This window comes from Salmo salar, chromosome ssa14 (genome assembly GCF_905237065.1).
Source record: "Salmo salar chromosome ssa14, Ssal_v3.1, whole genome shotgun sequence".
In the NCBI taxonomy this organism is placed as follows: domain Eukaryota; kingdom Metazoa; phylum Chordata; class Actinopteri; order Salmoniformes; family Salmonidae; genus Salmo; species Salmo salar.
The window spans coordinates 11012189-11034514 of record NC_059455.1 but is presented as its reverse complement, the minus strand read 5'-3'; the positions used below and the strand labels follow the sequence as shown (position 1 = coordinate 11034514).

At 43.8% G+C, this 22326-nt stretch overlaps 1 protein-coding gene across 35 annotated transcripts in view; it reads left to right on the top strand.

Moving 5' to 3' along the window:
• LOC106568769 (kinesin-like protein KIF1A) overlaps positions 1-21486 on the top strand; it is a 63773-nt gene extending 42287 nt beyond the window's left edge. For 27 of the 35 annotated variants that reach the window (XM_014139419.2, XM_014139411.2, XM_014139432.2 and 24 more), the window contains 14 exons: positions 29-134; positions 454-477; positions 809-923; positions 1037-1170; positions 1306-1367; positions 1595-1740; positions 2008-2196; positions 2377-2448; positions 3275-3381; positions 3582-3704; positions 4071-4263; positions 17656-17774; positions 17930-17965; positions 18107-21486. In XM_014139419.2, the coding sequence (XP_013994894.1) occupies positions 29-134; positions 454-477; positions 809-923; positions 1037-1170; positions 1306-1367; positions 1595-1740; positions 2008-2196; positions 2377-2448; positions 3275-3381; positions 3582-3704; positions 4071-4263; positions 17656-17774; positions 17930-17965; positions 18107-18125 (1445 nt within the window). In that variant the 3' untranslated portion in view covers positions 18126-21486. Of the gene's footprint in view, positions 1-28; positions 135-453; positions 478-808; positions 924-1036; positions 1171-1305; positions 1368-1594; positions 1741-2007; positions 2197-2376; positions 2449-3274; positions 3382-3581; positions 3705-4070; positions 4264-17655; positions 17775-17929 lie in introns of all 35 variants that reach the window. The other 8 variants (XM_014139416.2, XM_014139436.2, XM_014139430.2 and 5 more) reach the window with 4 other exon arrangements.
• The last annotated feature ends 840 nt before the right edge of the window (positions 21487-22326 follow it).

The following is a 22326-nucleotide window of genomic DNA, read 5'->3' as shown; positions in this document are numbered from 1 at the left end:
ATCCATCACTGACCTTTTGACCTCTCAGGGCGGATCCGGAATACTCCAGAGGCTGATGAGACCATCATCGACCCCAACATCCTGTCTCTCAACATTCTATCTGCGGGCTACATCTGGCCCTCATATAATGACAAGTACGTCCCCTCTCCTCTTTCACAGCTAGTTCCTGTACACACTGTAATACATAATAACATGGTTGTGTATTAATGGCCTTTTCCATAATGGAACGTTTTGAGTATGTTTGTTTTCTCTCGTTCTCTTTTTCTCATTTTCTTTACCGTATTCTTTTTTTTTGGACCATATTTTGGCGTTGAAGACCACATGTATTTTTATCCAATGTTCTATTGTGTTAATGTTTCTTCATTTTTGCCACTTTGTTACTGTAAAATCCACAGCCAAGTTGCTTGCTTATAACTTCTCGCCCTTTTCTCTTCGCGCTTCGCTGTACGGCAGTGTGTCCCTGGGAGTTGACTATAGGTATAACACACAACCTTTCTCCTTCTCCTTCTCTCTTGTCAATTGTATGTTCCCTGAATCAGCTTTCTGTTGTTGTTGTCTGTTTCCTCATGCTTTCATTTGACTTCACTCTAAAAGGTGAACTCAAAGGTGTTTGTTTCTATCCTTGTAAATATGTGTATATATAGTTTGTTTGAGTGCCCCTTGTTTTTGAGGGTCTTGTGCAACTTAATCATTTTTTTCACTGATATGCTGATGGAGAAAAATCATATTACATGTCTCCATTGACAAAATGAAAACAAGTTCTATACACTAAACCCCTGTAACGTTTGCCTGTATGTTGACTGAACAGGACCTTTTACCGATTTGAGGCGGCGTGGGATAGCTCCATGCACAACTCCCTCCTCCTGAACCGTGTCACTCCCTATGGAGAAAAGATCTACATCACTCTCTCCGCTTACCTAGAGGTAAACGCATCAACATTTGAACCTAAACATTACATCTAAACCGTAACCCAAGTAATATCGGCTTGGATTAAGTGAGTTCTGATTTGGATACATTTTGTTCTAACTTTCTTCAGATGGAGAACTGCACCCAACCAACAGTGATCACCAAAGACTTCTGTATGGTGTTCTACTCCCGTGACGCCAAGCTCCCCGCCTCACGCTCCATCAGGAACCTCTTCAGCACCGGCTGTCTCAGGCCCTCAGAGAGGTTCAACCTTCTTTCTGGAACTCTGAATCTGAACTTTATTTCTATGTTGTTTATAGAGTAGACACAACTCATTCTCTCCCCTCTCTCTCTCTCTCTCTCTCTCTCTCTCTCTCTCTCTCTCTCTCTCTCTCTCAGTAATCGTGTCACTGGAGTGTATGAAGTCAGTCTCTGCCATGTCGCTGATGTCGGAAGTCCCGGTAAATTAAAGAATGACACAGTTGAAGCTTGAGAAAAATGAACGCTCCACCATGTTGTCACCCTTACACAATTTGTCACAAGCACGGATGCCGCATGTCTGTCATCCTGTGTACATCAGAACCTTGATTTAACCACAGGGCATATCACCAAATGATCTCTTGGCAGTATGTATCTGTTATTCTACAGGCATATATGAAACACTCTGTTGCCCTCTTGTTCACCTCAGGCATGCAGCGGCGGCGCAGGCGCGTCTTGGACACCTCGGTGGCATACGTCCGTGGGGAAGAGAACCTGGCTGGGTGGAGGCCCCGTAGCGACAGCCTCATCCTGGACCACCAATGGGAGCTGGAGAAACTCAGCCTGCTGCAGGAGGTGAGGCCTGGCATTGGTGGGGTCTGTAGGGTGTTTGGGACGAAGACTCCACAGAGTAGTGGAGTCAATTTGTGATAGAATTGGTTGGTCAATAAATAGGAATACATTATGCATCATGGTTGGCATTCATATACAGTAGCTGTTTTCAAAGTACCTTTTATTGAATAGAGTTAATACTCACCAATGAAGGTGACTCACCTGGACGATGCATGGCGGCCATTTTGTGCCAAAAGAAAGTCAATGGTTTCTCTGGTTGTGTCTGTACAGGTGGAGAAGACCAGGCACTACCTGCTGCTGCGGGAGAAACTGGAGGCCACCCTGGCTGTGGGGCAGGACGCGCTCTGCAAGAGTGGTGAAATTAGCGACTTTGCCAAGAGCCCCATCCTCAGCCACTGCCCCGGGGCTAGCCCCGCCCTGGAGAGCCCCAGCCAGAGGCAGAGGGAGCTGGCTGCCAAGGTGACTACCAGTCCCTGGATTCAGTTAGGAACCAGGCCCAACACTTGCTTGGCCACCTTTTTGGTTGTCTCTCTTTGTTGGATTAAAATGCATTATAACTTTTATTGGTAGTTGTTATGAGTAATAATAATCTTTGTTTTTCCTCCTCCTCCTCCTCCTCTTTTCCTCCTGGGGTCTCAGTGTCTGCGGTTGCTCATGCACACCTTCAACAGGGAGTACAGCCAGGTGAGCAGCAGTGCCAGTGAGAGCAAGGTGAGCCCCAGCCCCCAGACCCTTTAACCCCCTCTATAACCCACTTACAGTACCCCATGCAGGCTACTTTTAACCAGCCAGTCCCTAGCCCGAAGCCCTTTGTATCCCATAAAAACTTGCCCCCTGTAGACTCCGACCCATTGTCACTGATCCCACCCAAGATACTTGTCATCTTCGTTCTTTCCCCTCCTGATCCCTTGTCTCGTTCACACACTCAGCCTCTCCGAGAATTTAGTATTCCAACAAATGACTGAATTCTAACGAGGAACTGCATTCTAACAAAGCACTTGAACTAAAAACAAAATAACTAAACGATTCACCGCACTCTGTTCCTTCATTCATTCACGTGTACTTGCTCATATTCTCATCATCAGTCATAAACCCCATCCCCTAAGCCAAAGTCCCATATTCTCTGTAGATTTACCTCCGGCCTATGGAATCTTTCACCCAGCCCCTCCTCAACCTAGCCTTTTTTGATCATACCCCTAGCCCCCTCTTTTCTCACCCCCCCACTCTCACAGAATGGCAGGCTTCTTTGTCCCTACTACAGCATGTTGTCTGTAACATGTTTAACCAAAAAGCCTGGGGCAGAAACCTATCTCTTCTCATGACCTCATCGCATTGCCTGATTAGTATCAGACCTTGCAGACCCTTCAAAGTGCAATACAGTATGTTGGAGCTGTTGATTTATGTATAATGGTGTCACTGTATGTGCGTGTTTGTGTGTGCTTATTTTTGTGTTTGTTCTTGTGTACGTGCATATCTCTGTGTGTGTGTGTGTGTCTGTGTGATTATCTGTATGCGCTTGTATGTGTGTGCGTTTCAGCTGTCTGAGATGTCAGCGTCGCTGATGTCTCCGTCCTCTTCTAGTCTGAGCACGCTAACTCCGTCCTCTACCTGCCCCTCATTGGTGGAGGGACATTATGACATCAGGTATGTGACCTTTCGCCTTTCAACTGTCACCCCTTACTCCCATTTTATTCGCCCAAGACTTGCTCCTGGACAAATAGTATGTGCAAATGAGTTTGTTCTCTTTGTTGATAGGACCTTGTTAATAGGGCATTGATAGAACATTGAGAGAGCACAGAGAATATTTTGAGAACGTTGAGAGAGTGTTTTTCCCTGTTCTGCAGACACACTGGGCCCAGCTCTGGCGCTTCCACCCCAGACCTGGACCCCTTCAGTCCTGTGGACAAGAAGAGGACCCTGGGTAGAGGCTGCACCTTCGTCCCTGACATCCAGGAGATCCGCGTCAGGTGAGTCCAGACCATTTTTGGTTATCACTATGGCAACAGCCTCCAGGAAGATTAAAAAACACAATATTTACATCTTACAGTTAAATGGCAGAATGAGGAAAAGGAACGAAACAACAATATGATTAAACTAGGACTACTGTACAGGATTCCATAGAGACCTGATGAGTCATGCAGTATGATATTGTGGGGAATTATGATAGACAGTATCCATGCTAGATTAATTATTTAGAATCACATTAATGTTGGAAAATATATAAAGAACACCTGAGTTATTTGGATAATAATCAATGTATTGAATGGGCTGTTTAAAAAAAAAAAGTACTAAATCAACAACAAATAATCAAATAGAAATTATGTTGATTTCAGCCCCATCGTGTCTAAGAAAGGCTACCTGCACTTCCTGGAGCCCCACACCAGTGGCTGGGTGAAGCGCTATGTAGTGGTGCGCCGGCCCTACGTCTACCTGTACCGCAACGACAGGGACAGAGTGGAGCGTTCCGTCATCAACCTTTCCTCCGCCCAGGTGGAATACAGTGAGGACAAGCAGACTCTGCTCCGGGTACGACCGACCAGAACTACTTTCAAATATAACATACAGTGCATTCGGAAAATATTCAGACCGCTCAACTCTTTACACATTTTGTTACATTACAGCATGATTCTACAATGGATTAAATTTGTTTTTTCCACCTCATCAATCTACACACAATACCCCATAATGACAAGTTGAAAACTTCTTTGCAAATGTATTAAAAAGAAAACACAGAAGTACCTTGTTTACATAAGTATTCAGACCCTTTGCTATGAGGCTGGAAATTGAGCTCAGGTCCATCCTGTTTCCATTGATCATCCTTGAGATGTTTCTACAACTTGATTGGAGTACACCTCTGGTAAATTTAATTGATTGGACATGATTTGGAAAGGCACACACCTGTCTATATAAGGTCCCACAGTTGACAGTGCATGTCAGAACAAAAACCAAGCCATGAGGTCTAAGGAATTGTCCCTAGAGCGCCGAGAGAGGATTGTGTCGGGGCACAGATCTGGGGAAGGGTACAAAACAAGTTCTGCAGCATTGAAGGTACCCAAGAACACAGTGGCCTCCATCATTCTTAAATGGAAGAAGTTTGGAACCACCAAGACTCTTCCTAGAGCTGGCCATCTGGCCAAACTGAGCAATTGGTGTGAGAAGGGCCTTGGTCAGGGAGGTTACCAAGAACCTGATGGTCACTCTGACAGCGCTCCAGAGTTCCTCTGTGGAGATGGGAGAACCTTCAGAAGGACATCCATCTCTGCAGCACTCCACCAATCAGGCATTTAGATTCTCTGGTCTGATAAAACCAAGATTGAACTCTTTGGCCTTAATGCCAAGCATCACGCCTGGAGGAAACCAGGCACTGCTCATCACCTGGTTAATACCATCCCTACGGTGAAGAATGGTGGTGGCAGCATCATGCTGTGGGAATGTTTCTCATCGGCGGTGACTGGAAGACTAGTCAGAATCGAGTGAAAGATGAATGGAGCAAAGTACAGAGAGATCCTTGATGAAAACCTGCTGTAGAGCGCTCAGGACCTCAGACTGGGGAGAAGGTTCACCTTCCAGCCAGAGCCCGGACTTGAACCCAATCTAACATTTCTGGAGAGAACTGAAAATAGCTGTGCACCGACGCTCCCCATCCAACCTGACAGAGCTTGAGAGCATCTGCAGAGAAGAATGGGAGAAACTCCCCAAACACAGGTGTGCAAGGTTGTAGCGTCATACCCAAGAAGTCTCGAGACTGTAATCGCTGTCAAAGGTTCTTCAACAAAGTACTGATTAAAAGGGCTGAATACTTATGTAAATGTCATATTTCTGTTTTTTATTTTATGTAAAAAAAAACGTGCTTTTACTTTGCCATTATGCGGTAGGAACAAAAATCTATTTCATCCATTTTAGAATGAGGCTGTAACGTAACAAAATTTGGAAAAAGTCAAGGAGTCTGATTACTTTCCGAATGCACTGTAAATATGTTTATTTATTAGAAATTTTACAGGATGAAATCTCTTGAGATGCACCATCTCATTTTCAATTGTCCAAATGAAAAAATATGTAACACATACACTAGTATGTGGACACTCCTCCAAATGAGTGGATTCGGCTATTTCAGCCACACCCAATGCTGACAGGTGTATAAAATTTGAGCCCGCAGCCATGCAATATCCATAGACAAACACTGACAGTAAAATAGCCTTAATGAAGAGGTCAGTGACTTTCAATGTGGCACCGTCATAGGATGCCACCCTTCCAAAAAGTCAGTTCGTGAAATTTCTGCCCTGCTAGAGCTGCCCCGGTCAACTGTAAGTGCTGTGAAGTGAAAACGTCTGGGAGCAACAACAGCTCAGCTGCGAAGTGGTAGGCCACACAAGCTCACAGAAAGGGACCGTTGAGTGCTGAAGCGCGTAGCGCGTAAAAATTGTCTGCCCCCGGTTGCAACACCCACTACCGAGTTCCAAACTGCCTCTGGAAGTAACGTCAGCACAAGAACTGTTCATCGGGAGCTTCATGAAATGGGTTTCCATGGCCGAGTAGCTGCACACAAGCCTAAGATCACCATGCGCAATGCCAAGCATCAGTGGTGTCAAGCTCTCTGCCATTGCACTCTGGGGCAGTGGAAACATTCTCTGGAGTGATGAGTCACACTTCACCATCTGGCAGTCTGACGAACGAATCTGGGTTTGGCGGATGCCAGGAGAACGCTACCTGCCCCAATATATAGTGCCAACTGTAATGTTTGGTGGTTGAGGATTAATGGTCTGGGGCTGTTTTTTATTGTTCGGGCTAAGCCCCTTAATTCCATTGAAGGGAAATATTAACGCTACAGCATAAAATTACATTCCAGACGACTCTGTGCTTCCAGCTTTGTGGCAACAGTTTGGGGAAAGTCCTTTCATGTTTCAGCATGACGATGCCCCCGTGCACAAAGCGAGGTCCATACAGAAATGGTTTGTCGAGATCGGTGTGGAAGAATAGCAGTAAAGCGGGGACCAAATCCATATTAATGCTCATGATTTTGGAATGAGATGAGCAGGTGTCCACATACATTTGGTCATGTTTTTCTTTTCTTTTTTTACTATTTTCTACATTGTAGAATAATAGTGAAGACATCAAAACTATGAAATAACACATATGGAATCATGACGTACTTCCAAAAAAGTGTTAAACAATATTTTATATTTGAGATTCTTCAAAGTAGCCACCCTTTGCCTTGATGACAGCTTTGCACACTCTTGGCATTCTCTCAACAAGCTTCATGAGGTAGTCACCTGGAATGCGTTTCAATTAACAGGTGTGTCTTGTTAATTTGTGAAATGTTTTTCCTTCTTAATGCGTTTGAGACAATCAGTTGTGTTGTGACAAGGTAGGGGTGGTATTCAGAAGATAGCCCTATTTGGTAGCAGACCAAGTCCATATTATGGCAAATAAGCAAAGTGAAACAACAGTCCATCATTGCTTTAAGACATGGTCAATCAATCAGGATTTTTTATAAATTTTTTGACAATTTCTCAAAGTGCAGTCGCAAAATCCTTCAAGTCCTGTTATGAAACTGGCTCTCATGAGGACCGCCACAGGAAATTAAGACACAGGGTTACCTCTGCTGCAGAGGATAAGTTCATTAGAGTTACCAGCCTCAGAAATTGCAGCCCAAATAAATGCTTCACCGAGTTCAAGTAACAGACACATCTCAACATCAACTGTTTAGAGGAGACTGAGTGAATCAGGCGTTCATGGTCGAATTGCTGCACTACTAAAGGACACCAATAAGAAGAGACTTGCTTGGACCAAGAAACATGAGCGATGAACATTAGACCGGTGGAAATCTGTCCTTTGGTCTGATGAGTCTACATTTTTGATTTTTGGTTACAACCACCGTGTCTTTGTGCGACGCAGAGTAGGTGAACGGATGATCTCTGCATGTCTGGTTCCCACCATGAAGCATGGAGGAGGAGGTGTGATGGTGTGGCGGTGCTTTGCTGGTGACACTGTCAGTGATTTATTTAGAATTCAAGGCACACTTAACCAGCATGGCTACCACAGCATTCTGCAGCGATACGACATCCCATCTGGTTTGCACTAACAGGCTGACTACACAAAATCAGAAAATCAAATCAAATCAAATGTATTTGTCACATGCACATGGTTAGCAGATGTTAATGCGAATGTAGCGAAATGCTTGTGCTTCTAGTTCCGACCATGCAGCAATATCTAACAAGTAATCTAACCTAACAATTTCATAACAACTACCTTATACACACAAGTGTAAAGGAATGAATCAGAATATGTACACAAAAATATATGAATGAGCGATGGCCGAACGGCATAGGCAAGATGCTGTAGATGGTATAGAGTACAATATATACATATGAGATGAGTAATGTTGGGTATGTAAACATTATATAAAGTGGCATTGTTTAAAGTGGCTAGTGATATATTTATTACATCAATTTTTCATTATTAAAGTGGCTAGAGATGAGTCAGTATGTTGGCAGCAGCCACTCAATGTTAGTGATGGCTGTTTAACAGTCTGATGGCCTTGAGATAGAAGCAGTTTTTCAGTCTCTCGGTCCCCGCTTTGATGCACCTGTACAACTGTGCAGTTGCCGTAGCAGGCGGTGATACAGCCCGACAGGATGCTCTCGATTGTGCATCTGTAAAAGTTTTTGTGTTTTTGGTGACAAGCCAAATTTCTTCAGCCTCCTGAGGTTGAAGAGGCGCTGCTGCGCCTTCTTCACCACGCTGTCTGTGTGGGTGGACCATTTCAGTTTGTCCGTGATGTGTGCGCCGAGGAACTTAAAACTTTCCACCTTCTCCACTACTGTCCCGTCGATGTGGATAAAGGGGCTGCTCCCTCTGCTGTTTCCTGAAGTCCACGATCATCTCCTTTGTTTTGTTGACATTGAATGTGAGGTTATTTTCCTGACACCACACTCCGAGGGCCCTCACCTCCTCCCTGTTGGCCGTCTCGTCGTTGTTGGTAATCAAGCCTACCACTTTAGTGTCGTTTGCAAACCTGATGATTGAATTGGAGGCATGCATGGCCACGCAGTCATGGGTGAACAGGGAATACTGGAGAGGGCTGAGAACGCACCCTTGTGGGGCACCAGGGTTGAGGATCAGCGGGGTGGAGATGTTGTTACCTACCCTCACCACCTGGGGGCGGCCTGACAGGAAGTCCAAGACCCAGTTGCACAGGGAGGGGTTGAGACCCAGGGTCTCGAGCTTAATGACGAGTTTGGAGGGTACTATGGTGTTAAATGCTGAGCTGTAGTCGATGAACAGCATTCTTACATAGGTATTCCTCTTGTCCAAATGGGTTAGGGCAGTGTGCAGTGTGATTGCGATTGCGTCGTCTGTGGACCTATTGGGGCGGTAAGCAAATTGGAGTGGGTCTAGGGTGTCAGGAAGGGTGGAGGTGATATGGTCCTTGACTAGTCTCTCAAAGCACTTCATGATGACGGAAGTGAGTGCTACGGGGCGATAGTCATTTAGCGTCATGTGCGCTAGCGTTGCAAAATAAATGTAGAAATCTATATTATTCAATTATTGCACCCACACTGCTCGCGTTCGCCAACGAGCGTCTGCGTTGACAGGTGCTAAAATAGAAGTCAGTTCTATTTGTGACGCAGATCTCGCTGCAAGTCCTGCCTCTCCCATCTCCTCATTGGTCTATAGAAGCAGGTACCCACGTGCCATCTCCTCATTGGTTATACCCACATGGATGACTGAAAGACGAACGAGGTCGGTGGCGGTAATGCACCTAATTTATGAAAGTTGCCAATCGCAGTATAAAGTCCAGAGAATAAAAAGCCTAGAAGGAGGAGAGATGACGAGAAACGATTCGATTGACTGTTTTATGTGTGGATTAATTGTCGGAGTAGAGGACCTTGTGCATTTCAGGTAAAATAACAACTCAATGTTTTATATCCCAGGACAAATTAGATAGCAACAGCAAGCTAGCTAAATAGGACACATTTAATGTATGCACGATGGCGCACTCGTCAGAGAGAGAGGGGAAGGGAGAAAGGTATTTATGGGGGGGTCATAAACCTTACCCACAGGCCAACGTCATGACAGTCCCCCCATGTTGGGTTCAATCTTGCGATTATCCTGCATGTTGCAAAACAACATAAAAATGAACGTGGGTTGTCCTGGTTGTGGATCATCGTTGTGGTCCCCATCTGGCGGTCGACCCGGGTCGGGTGTCTGCAAATGAAGAAGTCCGCTCCAAGGCTGGGCAGCAGATGTCCAGTTGGAGGTTGCTGTTTCAGTCCCACCTCTGGTGGTCGACCCGGGTAGGGTCTCTGCAAATGAAGAAGTCCGTTCCATGGCTCGGCAGCGGATGGCCGGATTGGGATCGCCGTTCCAGACCCGTCGCCTGGTCGTCCAGACTGGAATATCTGGGCAGTAACTTAGGCAGATGTTAACAACGCACACACACTCATGAAAAATATCATTACATTTCCACCCAAATGAGCGGCGTTGTGGCACTAACTGATGGTTGTATGGGGGAGTTGTTTATGGCACTATCACTTTCTATGTGCCGAAGAAAATGAAACAAAATGAATGAAAGCATAAACAAAACAAAATATAGTTATGCCACCTTAATCATCTAATTGGACTGTATTCTATCTACGTCCATGGTCTTGGCAAAATGACCCTATCATGGCATTGTCTAATGTCATATCTAGGGCTTTCCTAATTTGCGGGGTGGTGCTTAGGGTACTATCCTAAGTTGACAACTATATGATAAGTCTACAGCTGTAAGGCACTCGTTTTGGGCAGTCTACAGGGATGACCGATGGACTTCTGAGAAGAAAACTGGTGAGTGCTGTAGCTGTAGAGTTAAACGCCTCAAAATAACTGTTCACTTTACTAAGGCTGGTATTTTGCTTGGAGCCTTAAGTGATCCTAGCATAAATCCTAATGGGATGTTCCGTTGTGCATGTGCGTTTATGCTTACACAAGCACACATGTCAAGGGAAGAAATCCAAGTACCCTGGCAGATTACAACTTGTTCAGAATGAGTCTGACGTAGTCAGGTAATTTTCAGGTCAATGCCTGGAGGTCAGTCAGAATTGGTGTCGAGGGAGTCTGTAGTGGTTTTACTACAAGTCACTGTGTCTTCCACTATTGTAGTGGCGATAGGTATGAAGTCTACTTCATAGCTATGTTATCCACGGAGGAGTTAACCTCACGACGGAAGTACTCTAAGTATTAGACCAGTCGTACGTGGTGTGATCATGGTTCATGACTTCTAATAACTTTTCTCCTGAACAGAGGGTCCTATTTATTAGTGACGTGTGTTAACCATTGGAAGAGTGCACTGGAGATTCCCCTCCAAGTGTTGCACTCTGAGTGACTCCTATGTCGCTGTTGTCAAGGGTAATTTGATTGGTTAGGTCTCTAACCTTCTTACTGATTGTAGCTGGACTGACTGTTGCTGGTATTGGTACTGGTACTCAAGGGGACCAGTTATCCTACCGATTTATTCTGAAATATTATCTAACGGAACACATGATTGGAGCATTTTACTAGTTGTATTGTAGTTGAACCTACACATGGCAAGGAATGATTATTGTTGCCATTTGTTTTGGAGGTGGACAAGTCCACTGGACTTCCTTTACGACCAGTGTGGTACACCTCAGTACTATCTTAGGTGTGTTTTAAGATAATCCCCCGTCTAGGGGCCTGTCTGCTCCTCACAGTTCTCAAAGGGGAGTTTACAACTAGATTTGATTTATGCTCTGGCGGCCTCGTACGGTGTTGTCCGTAGTCTCGAGCCCCCCACCGGCCTCGATAAGGCTCATCATGGGTCTGGGCCACTATTCCCCCCCTTTGTGTCTCGGGACCCCCCCACCAGCGGGTGGTGTTGGTATCCGAGGCGCAAACGAAAGTTCGGACTCTATGTACGAGTTGTCAGTGGCCGCGTTATTATGAGAATGGCTGTAACCTTTCAACCAAATCTCCTGGTGTTTGTGCTTCAACACCCTCAGTGGCTGTCGAGGTCTGTCAGTCACCACTGCGTCCGCGTGTGGCAACCTCTTCAGTACCTGCAAACTGAGACGAGGATATCGGTCTGTGATATCGCAAAGTGTTTCACCAGTGGGAGTCGGGTCAGTTGCTGGACTGATGCCATTACTGTCATTGTAAGGGTTGACAGTCGCCCACAAAGCGGAAGGTGTATCATCGGAAGCAGAGTATACTCTGCGCATCGATGTTTTTCTTGCTGAGACAGCCGCAGTGCTTGCGGAAGTGTCCGAAGGGCAAGAGAAGTTAATCTCAAGTACCGTATTGCATGACTGCAAGGAGGAGGGAAGTTGCTCATTCACAGAGACAGCTGGCTCGAAATCATGAAAAGAATGGTCAATCAGATTGGCTGATGGAATGTGTCAAGATATCGTAATATCTCCTTGGATCGGATTCTGCACCAAGAGGTTTCTAAACGTCTTTTTCCCAAGGGGTGCTTTCAACAGATACCCCTCGTGAATGACTGCGCTGCAGCTAGCGTTAGGGGGAGACAGTGTGGTCAGTGGAGAAGGCACTGTGGCCTGTGACCATACCTGGTTGGTTTTCCAATCCATCAGTGGGAGTAACCGATCCATCAAGTCTGCTCCAAGTAGCAGGGGTACAGTTTCGAGGCTGGTAACATACACAGGGTGAACGAGCGATACATCCTGGAAGTGTAGTTTCAGCATGACTCTCAATGTGAGAGGCGAGGTAGTCTGAGTGACCCCTCGAAGTTTAGTGTCGCATCGTTCCACTTTTAACCAACGTTTAGTTGGCTTCAAAGCCCTTTTGAGATCATCGAACAATGTTTGAGAGATGAGTGATATTGTTGCACCCGAATCAATTAGCGCATGACAAGTTAAGCAGTCCTCCAGGACTGTTTCCAGGTATGGCCGTTTAGATTCGTGGTTAGTGGACATATTCCCCACAAAGTGGAGTGGTCGTTCGCAACGACGTGATGTGCCATTTCTGTTCAAGGTGGAAGCAGATTGACTTTTCCGATTTTGAGTGGGCTTGGCTTTAACGAAGCGTTAGACCTTTTTCTTTGCAACTTTTGTATCAGAGTCTATAGACAAAGCCCGGGGGCTTGTTTCTTGATCAAGCGGGCCCTGGATAGGGTCTTGAATGAGAGCGGGAGAAATTTTTGCTTTAATGTCCTTGCTATGGGTGTTAATTTCTGCTGACCTGGTGTCCGGTAATTCCCCGTCTAGTCCTTGTGACTTATCTTTTACCCTTTTCTCAAATTGTTCTCGCTTTAGTTCTTCCCGTAGTGGAACTTCTGGAGAACATTGGTCTATGTTTTGATAGTCCTTCAACCCTTTGTTACCCTTGTGCTTGGACACTTTGTGTGGGTTGGGTGCAGGAACGTAGCGAACAGGTCGATTGTAGCGATAGTCGTTTTGAAGGCGACGTACTTTACAGTTATTTCGACTTTGGCGGTTATTGGAATCATGGTTTTGTGGTAGAAACTGTTGTTGTGCGTCATCTCTCGACGCTCCAATACCTGATAATGCACCCTCTAACTGGAGTGAGTGCTCCTGGTCAAACTTCAAAACCGAGTGGTCAGGGCTCTTAGCGTTGCGAGCTTTTGATGCCTCAAAAGCTGTGCTTGCAAGCTCTCTGAGTTGTAAGATAGGCAAGCCAACGTGGGCTGCAGGGCCCAAGTAGGTAATGAAAGTGGGATACATGTTCGACAGAAAGATTTGTTTGAATGGTAACAGCTCTTCCATTCCTGTTTCTGTGAGTAGGCCAAAGTAAGCTGATCGAAGCCTATGGTAGAAAGCTTGTGGGTGTTCGTTCCGAGCTTGTTTGACCGTGTTAGCCAGTGAGCTATTGTGTTTGCGAGTCGCAGAACCACTGAATTCTAATTTCAAAGCTGTGGCAAGTTTAGCGTAGTCATTTAGCATGTGTTGCTGTTGTAGGCGAATGAACCTCGTCACGTGTCTATTCGACGTTCGCTTCAACAGGTAAACCCTGTCAGAACCCGTAGCGTTCGGGTAGCTATCCAACGCGTCCTCTATGTCAGCTAGGAACGTCTCAGTATCGTTTGGCTGACCTGGAACGGGGTCAAAGGTGGGGAAATTCTTGACGAGTTTGTCAAGGTGTTCCGCATCAAGCGGGCGGAGAGGGTTGACTTCATCCTGTGGGGAAATTGGGCCCGAAAGGCCAAGAGGAGAAGCCAAGCTTTGGCTTTGTTGGCCAAGAGGCGCCATATTACTCAGTGCCGAATGGCCAAAAGGAGAAGACTGAGGGACACATGATGGAGGCAATATCTGAAACCTATCGTCTTCACTCCTTTGAGTACTGGACTCCGGTTGCTTGGATGGATAGTCATGCTGTAGAGCGTGACCATTCTGGACTTCCTCCAGATGGTACCTAAGGGTGGTATTCTGCTGCATTGCAGAGTCCACTTGAGCGCTTAGAGTACCGATTTTGGAGACGTGAGTGTCACACCTGCTCCTTTCAGTCTCAAACTTATCTGTCATGGTTTGCAGATAGAGGTCTTGAGTACGGAGCGAGAGATTCAGTGATGAGATTTCCTCTGCTTACTTAGAAATCAAAATTTCCATCCTCATCACCTGAGTTCTCTCATCATTCATTTGGTCAGCGACTTCAATAAGTTCTGCTGATTTGTCTTCCAACTTAGTCATTGTGTTCATCAACTGATCGTCTTTGGTCTGCAGAATTTGGAGTAGAACATTGTTACCTTGAGTAACGTTCAACAAAACTGCCTGCATGTTATCAAATTGAGCGCTCCTGTTTGTAGATAACTCGACAGATTTATCTAGTTTGGCGTGGACTACATCGCATTTAGTTTTGGCTAAATCGAGTTGTTCCTGCAGACGATGATTTTGTTGGAGAGTTTGTGCTCGTTCATCGTCATAAGTATTTGCAATTCTATTAATTGTTCCGATTTCAAACGCAGTTCCTCGACTAGCAGAATGTTTTCATTTCCTGCTTTTGTCAATAGTTTCTCAGTTCTCTCCACCTGTGCCCTCATGTTAGCCATGTCTTGCATGTGCTTCAGCTGTGCACTGTGGTATTGGACCGATGCCAACCTTTGATGGCGATACATAAGTGCTAAAGTGGAGAGAACCGTCACAAAGCCTGTGTTTGATGGTTGATTTTGGAGAGCGTTTGCAATTTCGGCTGTTTTTTCGCTAATGGCATAATTAGGGTTGGTATCGCTGCTGAGGTCAGAGATCAATCCTTTTATGGGTGGAGGTTCACTAATTAGCGGAGGAGTGGTGACCACCTCCTTTGGTAGCTTGCACATTATTAGAAAAATTTAGAGGAAAAATGTTCCTATTTTTTTCAATGTTTGGGTTTGGAATTCATTGGAAGCTGCAAAGACAAGTTTAATCTATTTATAGATGTTGACGAACCATCAGTACTGTACCAGTAATGTGGAAGTTGGACGTGAATGAATTTGCAAAAGCAAATTGAATTAATTAATCAATGCCAATGATTAATCCTACCTGGGTAGGCTATCTGGGTATTAAACTTGAATTAACCTGAGAGGTTGCTTCATCCAGGTTAATATGAGAAGTTTAAAAGTGTCTCATTTGATTGGAAGAACATTAAGGTATGTTCAACAATTTAACTTATTAAATTGAATGAGACGATAATCCATACAATCTCCATTGATTGGATTTCATAAGTGTAAACAGTCGATCAAATGTTGGGAATACTCCCCACTATGGTACACTTCTTCCTTGGGCCGAAGCCACATGGGATTCCCGCTGGGGCGGGACTTCTGTCAGTACTGGATCACTGAATGGGTTTTGCAAAAACCAAATTTTACTGATTGATCAATTTTAATGATAAATCAAACCTGTATAGGCTATTTGGGATTTAAACTTTAATTAACCTGAGAGGTTTATACATCTAGGCTAATGTGGAAAAAAGATTACAATGTCTCATTTAGAAAACTCATCAATTTGGATATTATTTAAAAGATCCACTTGAGAATGTAAATCTGGCAATTTCACTTATTAGTTCAATTGAATAAGACATCGATATCCGTCTGGATATCATGAGTAACGACTTGAGTGTCACCTGACTAATTCTTCTTAAAGGAAAGTACTGGTGACTCTAAAGAGGTCCCTGCTGGCACACGCTGAAATCAAGCGGAAGTACCCAGGGTGGGACTTCCGTTCCGCAAGGCGGAGGACTTACCATGTGGCACAAGACAAAATGGCTGTTTTCCCTTTTGTAAGCTTAGCATCTCGAGCAAGCTAATCCTACTTTTTGCATTTTTCAGGCATAACATAGGATTCCCTTGGCAAGGGAAAGGTTTTACTCATAACATGTTCAAACCCTTTTCGGCGATTTTTGACGATGTTTTAACTGGAACTCGCAGCAAACAACGAAATGCGCCGTGGTCTACTCGCGTGGAAACACGAGAGAGACAGAGAGATACTTATCGCTGGTCAAGCTAATCTCATGTATAACTTACGCTACCCACTGACTATGTCAGAGCACAACACGGTGGCGGGGAATCTCCAGCACACACCACCAATAACTCCTGTCTACAATTCCCATAATGTCTATAATAAAATTGGTATATTATGTAATCTGCTTTTCAATTTTATATAGGCTGAATCAAAATGAAAGCGTCATCCTATTTTAGATTCCTCGCACGGGGGCTCCAAAATGTCATGTCTTTGGCAATGCCCGGATTAAGTGATATGAAATGCTATCCTATAAAATCCTTTCTCTGTAATTAATATCACCTGATTAGCTAATCATGTAAATGTAATTAACTAGAAAGTCGGGACACCACGGAAGAGTGTTTATAGAGCCGTTATCTTCCGAATAAACTCTTAAAAACGTAGTATTATTTTACATCGATAGCAGTCAATATTAATCGTCACCTTATTTTCAGTCTCATAATGAAAGTTGTAAATTCTTGGTTATCTTCACGAACCCTGGCTAACAGGTTGAATCAGCAATACAAAATTGGGTTTAATTATTTATTTACCAAATACCTAAACTAATCACACAGAATTACATGTACACAGAATACAAATTATGTCATACAGAAAACACCCCTGGTGGACGGAGCCGACATGGCGGCTTGTTACACAAAGAAAGGGGGTTAGGCTTGAATGAAAGAGCGGGAAGACTGAGGAACAAAAGAAACAGCAGCTATGCTATCGTAAATACAGTATCTTATGCATTCTAAATTACCGCCCATTTGGAAAAGGAAAATGCAATAAATATTTACTCTGAGCTGCACTTCGGTAGATTAGTCGTAGATAGTAGGCCGGGTTGGCCAACAGGGATCTTCCTGTCCTCGGAAGAATGTCTCTGGTGGTCAATTGGATACGTTGGGGTATCTTCATCAAAGCAGGGCACTTTCCTTATGAAAATCCAATTCTCTCAATTGGAAGCTAAAATTACATTTAATCTCCTAACAAACAATTTCAATATCAAACATTTCAATTGCTTAACAATTCCATGTGACTCTGATAACTGGAGGGTGTAGACTTTCCCAGGTACAGTTTATGTCGTCCTGTCATCAGTCATAATGTCTCAGATGACAACCGAACTGACATCCATATTCATTAAGTTCCAACGCATATTTCCAACTGGTTCTATTACCGACATATGGTTCCTTTTCCCCATTTGTTTGATGTTCCCAGACTCTCTATATTTAACAAAGGCTATTCAACAGTCCTTCAGTAGGGTCAGAGAGAGAGGGGAAGGGAGAAAGGTATTTATGGGGGGGTCATAAACCTTACCCACAGGCCAACGTCATGACAATACATTTGTTCTGTCAATATATTTGTAAATATATAATACATATACCCTTACGTAATGTTATCCTGGATCTTTCCAAGTTTAGCTAATTTACCATGTGTCATCCTCCTAGTAACCACAGAATATGCTCTCTGTTTTTAGACTCCAAACACATTTGCAGTGTGCACCGAGCATCGTGGAATACTCCTCCAGGCCAGTAACGACAAGGAGATGCATGACTGGCTGTATGCTTTTAACCCCTTGCTCGCCGGAACCATCAGGTATAGTAACCCTCACTGCCTCAACCTTGTTACCTCATGTGTTCATTAATAAAAACCTTTCCTCAAATCTTTATTTTTAGTGTAATACCAGATTACTTCAATCTCCTTGTAAACACTTATTTAAGATTAACCCTCCCCTCTCTTACCTCTTCAAGGTCTAAGCTCTCCAGAAGAAAGTCAGGGAAGAGGATGTGAGAAACTGGAACACCCGCTGTGGGTGGGGGGTGGGGGGGGGGAACAAAACAAAAAAAACATCTGAAATCTCCACTGACCCTCTGCTGTATATAGCTTATCTAAACAGCTCTCTCCTGTGCTGCTCTCTGCCCTAACAGTGCTCCATCCTGTCGCTGATACTTCCTCAAACAGCACTTAAAACCATCCCAGCTGATCTCCTATTTGACGCCTCTTCCTGGTTACCTGGATCATGCATGGTATAAACTACCCATTAAAGACCATTAAAACCCATATACTGTAAGAGTAACTAACAACGCAACTCTGAGTAGTGGGGCTTATCTCCGCTGGCTGTGATGCTCCCTATTGTCATGTGTATGTAGACTTTACCTTCCAGGTTTACAGTCCCTATAGGGTTTAGCCAAACAAAGAAACAATATAACGTTTATGTCTTAGTCCGAGCTGTTATCAGTTCCAATATCATGCAACTTACTACTACCGCCCTCTATTTGTATATGATGCCCCATATCCAAACCTCTCATGTATTTCTTATAAACACTGTAGTCTAATAAGAAAAAGAATAATGGGAAAATTGTATATTCCCTTTTCTAGTCCTCTCATAAGAGATCTCTGTTTCTGTGTGTGTTGAGTGCAGGGAAGATAGCAGTAACTATCAATGCTCTTTCTCATGTTAAAACAGCATATCCATATTACCTCATGTTGAAAATCGCTGGGCTGCAGGCGCATACTGTAACTCGTTGACGTTGCATCTGTTTTGTATCGAAGGTTTTGGACGATATACAGTGTGATAGATGGGATGCTGTAAAGGTACATTTGACTGTGTAGGGTGAAAAGTGACATAATAGGACAATGTTTTGAATCCAATGTTTTGGACAGAATACAGTGGGATAGAATTGTAATAGTTGGATAATACGATGGACAGAATAGAATATGATAGGAGAATAGGATGACTCTTTGGCTTCCATGTTTGGATAATGATGAGTTCGCTGTGCTAACATTTCATAGTAACACGTTTGCTACAGTAGAGTATAAAGCATGTAATTTCGCAGGCTGCCTGACAGTGGAGAGCAGTTGTGTCCTTGACTTATTTTCACCTTGTGTATTTTTCCATATTATTTGAGTATGTACATTATTTGTTCTTTTTTTGTTGTTGTATGGGATCACTGACCAGTTTTGTTGCGTCGCACTTTATTGTTGCATTATATACACTTTATTTCACTCAGTTGCTTTAAACCAAAGCATTCCAATCTCAATTTTAAATAGTAAAGATATCCTCTGTTGTGTAGACTTGACAAAATGGCTCCCAGGTTTTAGAGAGATATTAATGTAATCTTAAAAACATCAAAACCTACTATTCTACTCCTCTATGTTGACCCTGAATGTCTGTTTATGAGTGAATTATACCATGTGGATACACTGAGAATGGCTCCACTCGAGCAAGTTGACGTTTATTCCGTTCTATGGTGGTGGGTTACAGTATGTTGAATAATTTTAAGGACAAATTTGATCCTACTGTATTGATGGGTTAGTGGGATATTTTTGACCTTTTTTTCGACAGTCGAGTTGTGAGTCTGAAAGTATATCGTTATGCACCAGGTAGTGCCTCTCCTTTTTTCCCTTCTCTCTCTTTCCAGTTTTTCATCAATCCCACATTTTCACATCGTTGACGCCCACCACGTTAGCTCAATACTACATGTATCAAAGCAAACATTTATTTACTGGGATGCTATGAACCTTACATTGCCACCATGTGTCCATGTGAATCTATACGTTTGGATTAAATAGGCCTAATACAGTATATAGCCTACATCAGCTCCTTATGTAAAGTAGCGTCTAACATCCTTTGCTCTGCTTTTATATAGCTTGTTTTACAGCCTGGTGTTTGTATCCGAAACCTATACAGTATGAACCTGTTGATATTATGAAGTCTCACATCCAGGGACTTAGGAAGCCGTTTATCGTATCTGTGACCATACTGCTACATCCAGATGACTACAAACTGCTCTCTGAAACAAACCTAGTCCAAAGTCAATCAAGGGAGCACCGCCGACTGAAGTTAAAGCAAAGTGACTCTTCAGCGCTATGTTGGTCTAGCAGCCATAAAAGATGGGCCATTTCAAACTAAAGTTGCCGGTTGTCTCCTAGTCTAGCTGTGCTATGCTCTTGCGTGACCATGCTTTATTGAAAATCAAGTGCTAGTCTTGTGTTTACGATAACGTCGTGTGTTAGCGCAGCAGATCGGCCATGGCCAGCCAGCCAATTGGATCATGTCCTACTGTTGTTCCTTGTTCTTACTGCGAGGGTCGTGGTTCGGTCAAACACAATTCTCCCGTGTAGCACGTAGTGCATGCTTTAGGCCAGCCAACCTACAGAGCATGCTGAGATAGCCACGGCAAGGTAAAACATGCAAGACATGGCATGCTCACACACTGTCCCATACTAAGCGCTTATAGTCTCCAATTATAAACATATCCTCCCAATAAGGAATATATTGCTGTTATACTGCAGTGCAATATTTGGATGGTTTCAGTGGAAAATCACGCCCCCTGCGGTTCTTTCTGTTTTCTGATTCAAAAACACGACCTATCGCTAGGTAAATACCATTAACTACGGAATCTGGGATTCATATGGTGGGTTAGGTTGTGGTCATCTTGGTGTATGCATTTTAAGCTTTGTTGTACACTGGTATGCCACTTTATTTTGTCTGCTCGAACAATGGACGGAAATAAAGCTTTATTTATGAATTATTGTTGCTATTTGGAGGTGGGGTATTTAAGCAGGGAAATGTTTGAGCTATTGAATTGTCATCCAAGTATATTTTATTGTATTTATCACATATCATCATTTAATGAATAACGTGTGAGTAAGATTGGTTGGGGGTTACGATATCCTTCAACAGAAGGAGATGTTGTTTTTTCAACTGTACTATTGTCGCTTTAGCGTGTAGCACCTTAAATGCGTCTTACTGCATCTACTGTAAAGAGGACTCTTAACTCTACTTGTTAATGCTAGAATAGCTGACTTTCTGTCCTCAAAGAAGAATTCACTACAAGTTAAAACAACGCATTTGAAGTTCAGTGATCTGGCTATAGACGAATATGGATTGGCTCTTTCACTGATTTGACTGCTTTTTTTAATGTGGCATTACATTTCCTGGATCCAAGCATGTAGATGTGTCTCTTCCTCACCCTGGTCTCTCTCTCTCTCTTTCCCTTTCTGCTTGCTATTGATGTCCTATCCCCCTTAATGCAGCCCTGTAGAGAAACGCCCACCTCCATGACTCTGTATTGACTCTTGACATTTAATTGGCACCTTTCTTGTAAATAAGTAACCTGATTGGCTGTGATGGATCCTATCGCACAGATGTAACCCCCCGTTCCTTTATACCATAATAACTGGCCTGTGACATCATCTCAGTGCTCACGTTATCTTTGAGTGTTGGAGTTCTAGTGTCTTCTAATGTTTGTGGACACGTAACCAGTTGTCAAAATAAAGTGAAATAAATGTGAAATTTATGCAACACTTGCTTGTGTCCTTTGTTTGGATTTAGCTAAAGATCACAGATGTGCTGGTTTGGACAACTCAACTGGACACCTAGAACTCTAAGCATCTCTAATGCAGTGCTATTCATTCCTCTTCCTGGGGAACCTACATGGTGTGCAAGTTTTTGGTCCAGTCCAGCACTAACACAGCTGATTCAACTAATCAAATACTTGATGATTCGTTTTTTGGATGATGTCTTGTGTGTGTGTTTGGCCCTACCTGTTCAGAGTGTGTGTGTGTGTGTGTGTGTGTGTGTGTGTGTGTGTGTGGCCCTTGACGCCCGTGATGGCCTCCCTCCATAATTGATAATGCACTCAGGATGTTCTCAGGCCAGACAGACAGGTCATTAACCCTAATCCCTTAATAACAGAGACATAAATGTTTTGCTTATTACTCCACACAATGGGACCCAATAGTGTGCCATGGTGGGGATGGTGCAGATGGGATTACAGGACAATTCACAATTCAGGGATTAAAAGGCCTTTGTAATCTGTGACATATTTGGGGAGGATGGCCTGTTGTATGTGGGATTGTATGCGCGAGCATGTGTGTCTGTGTTTTGGGGGGGGGCAGCACGTACCCAAAAAGTTCTCCCTACAGCCACAATCATTTTGTTTTGGCCCCGTCACTGCAAAGCCAGATCTCTTTATCAATCCTGATGCCATTGAATGTCTCCGATGTTACAACATAATGGCTAGCCAGTCAGCCAAGCGGTATTCAATGCCTCGCTGCCTTCAATCTGACTGACAGGCATTGCTCGCCTTCCTTTGTCACATGTCATTTCTTTCACCTGCCCCCAGCCTTTGGTTCCCTCACA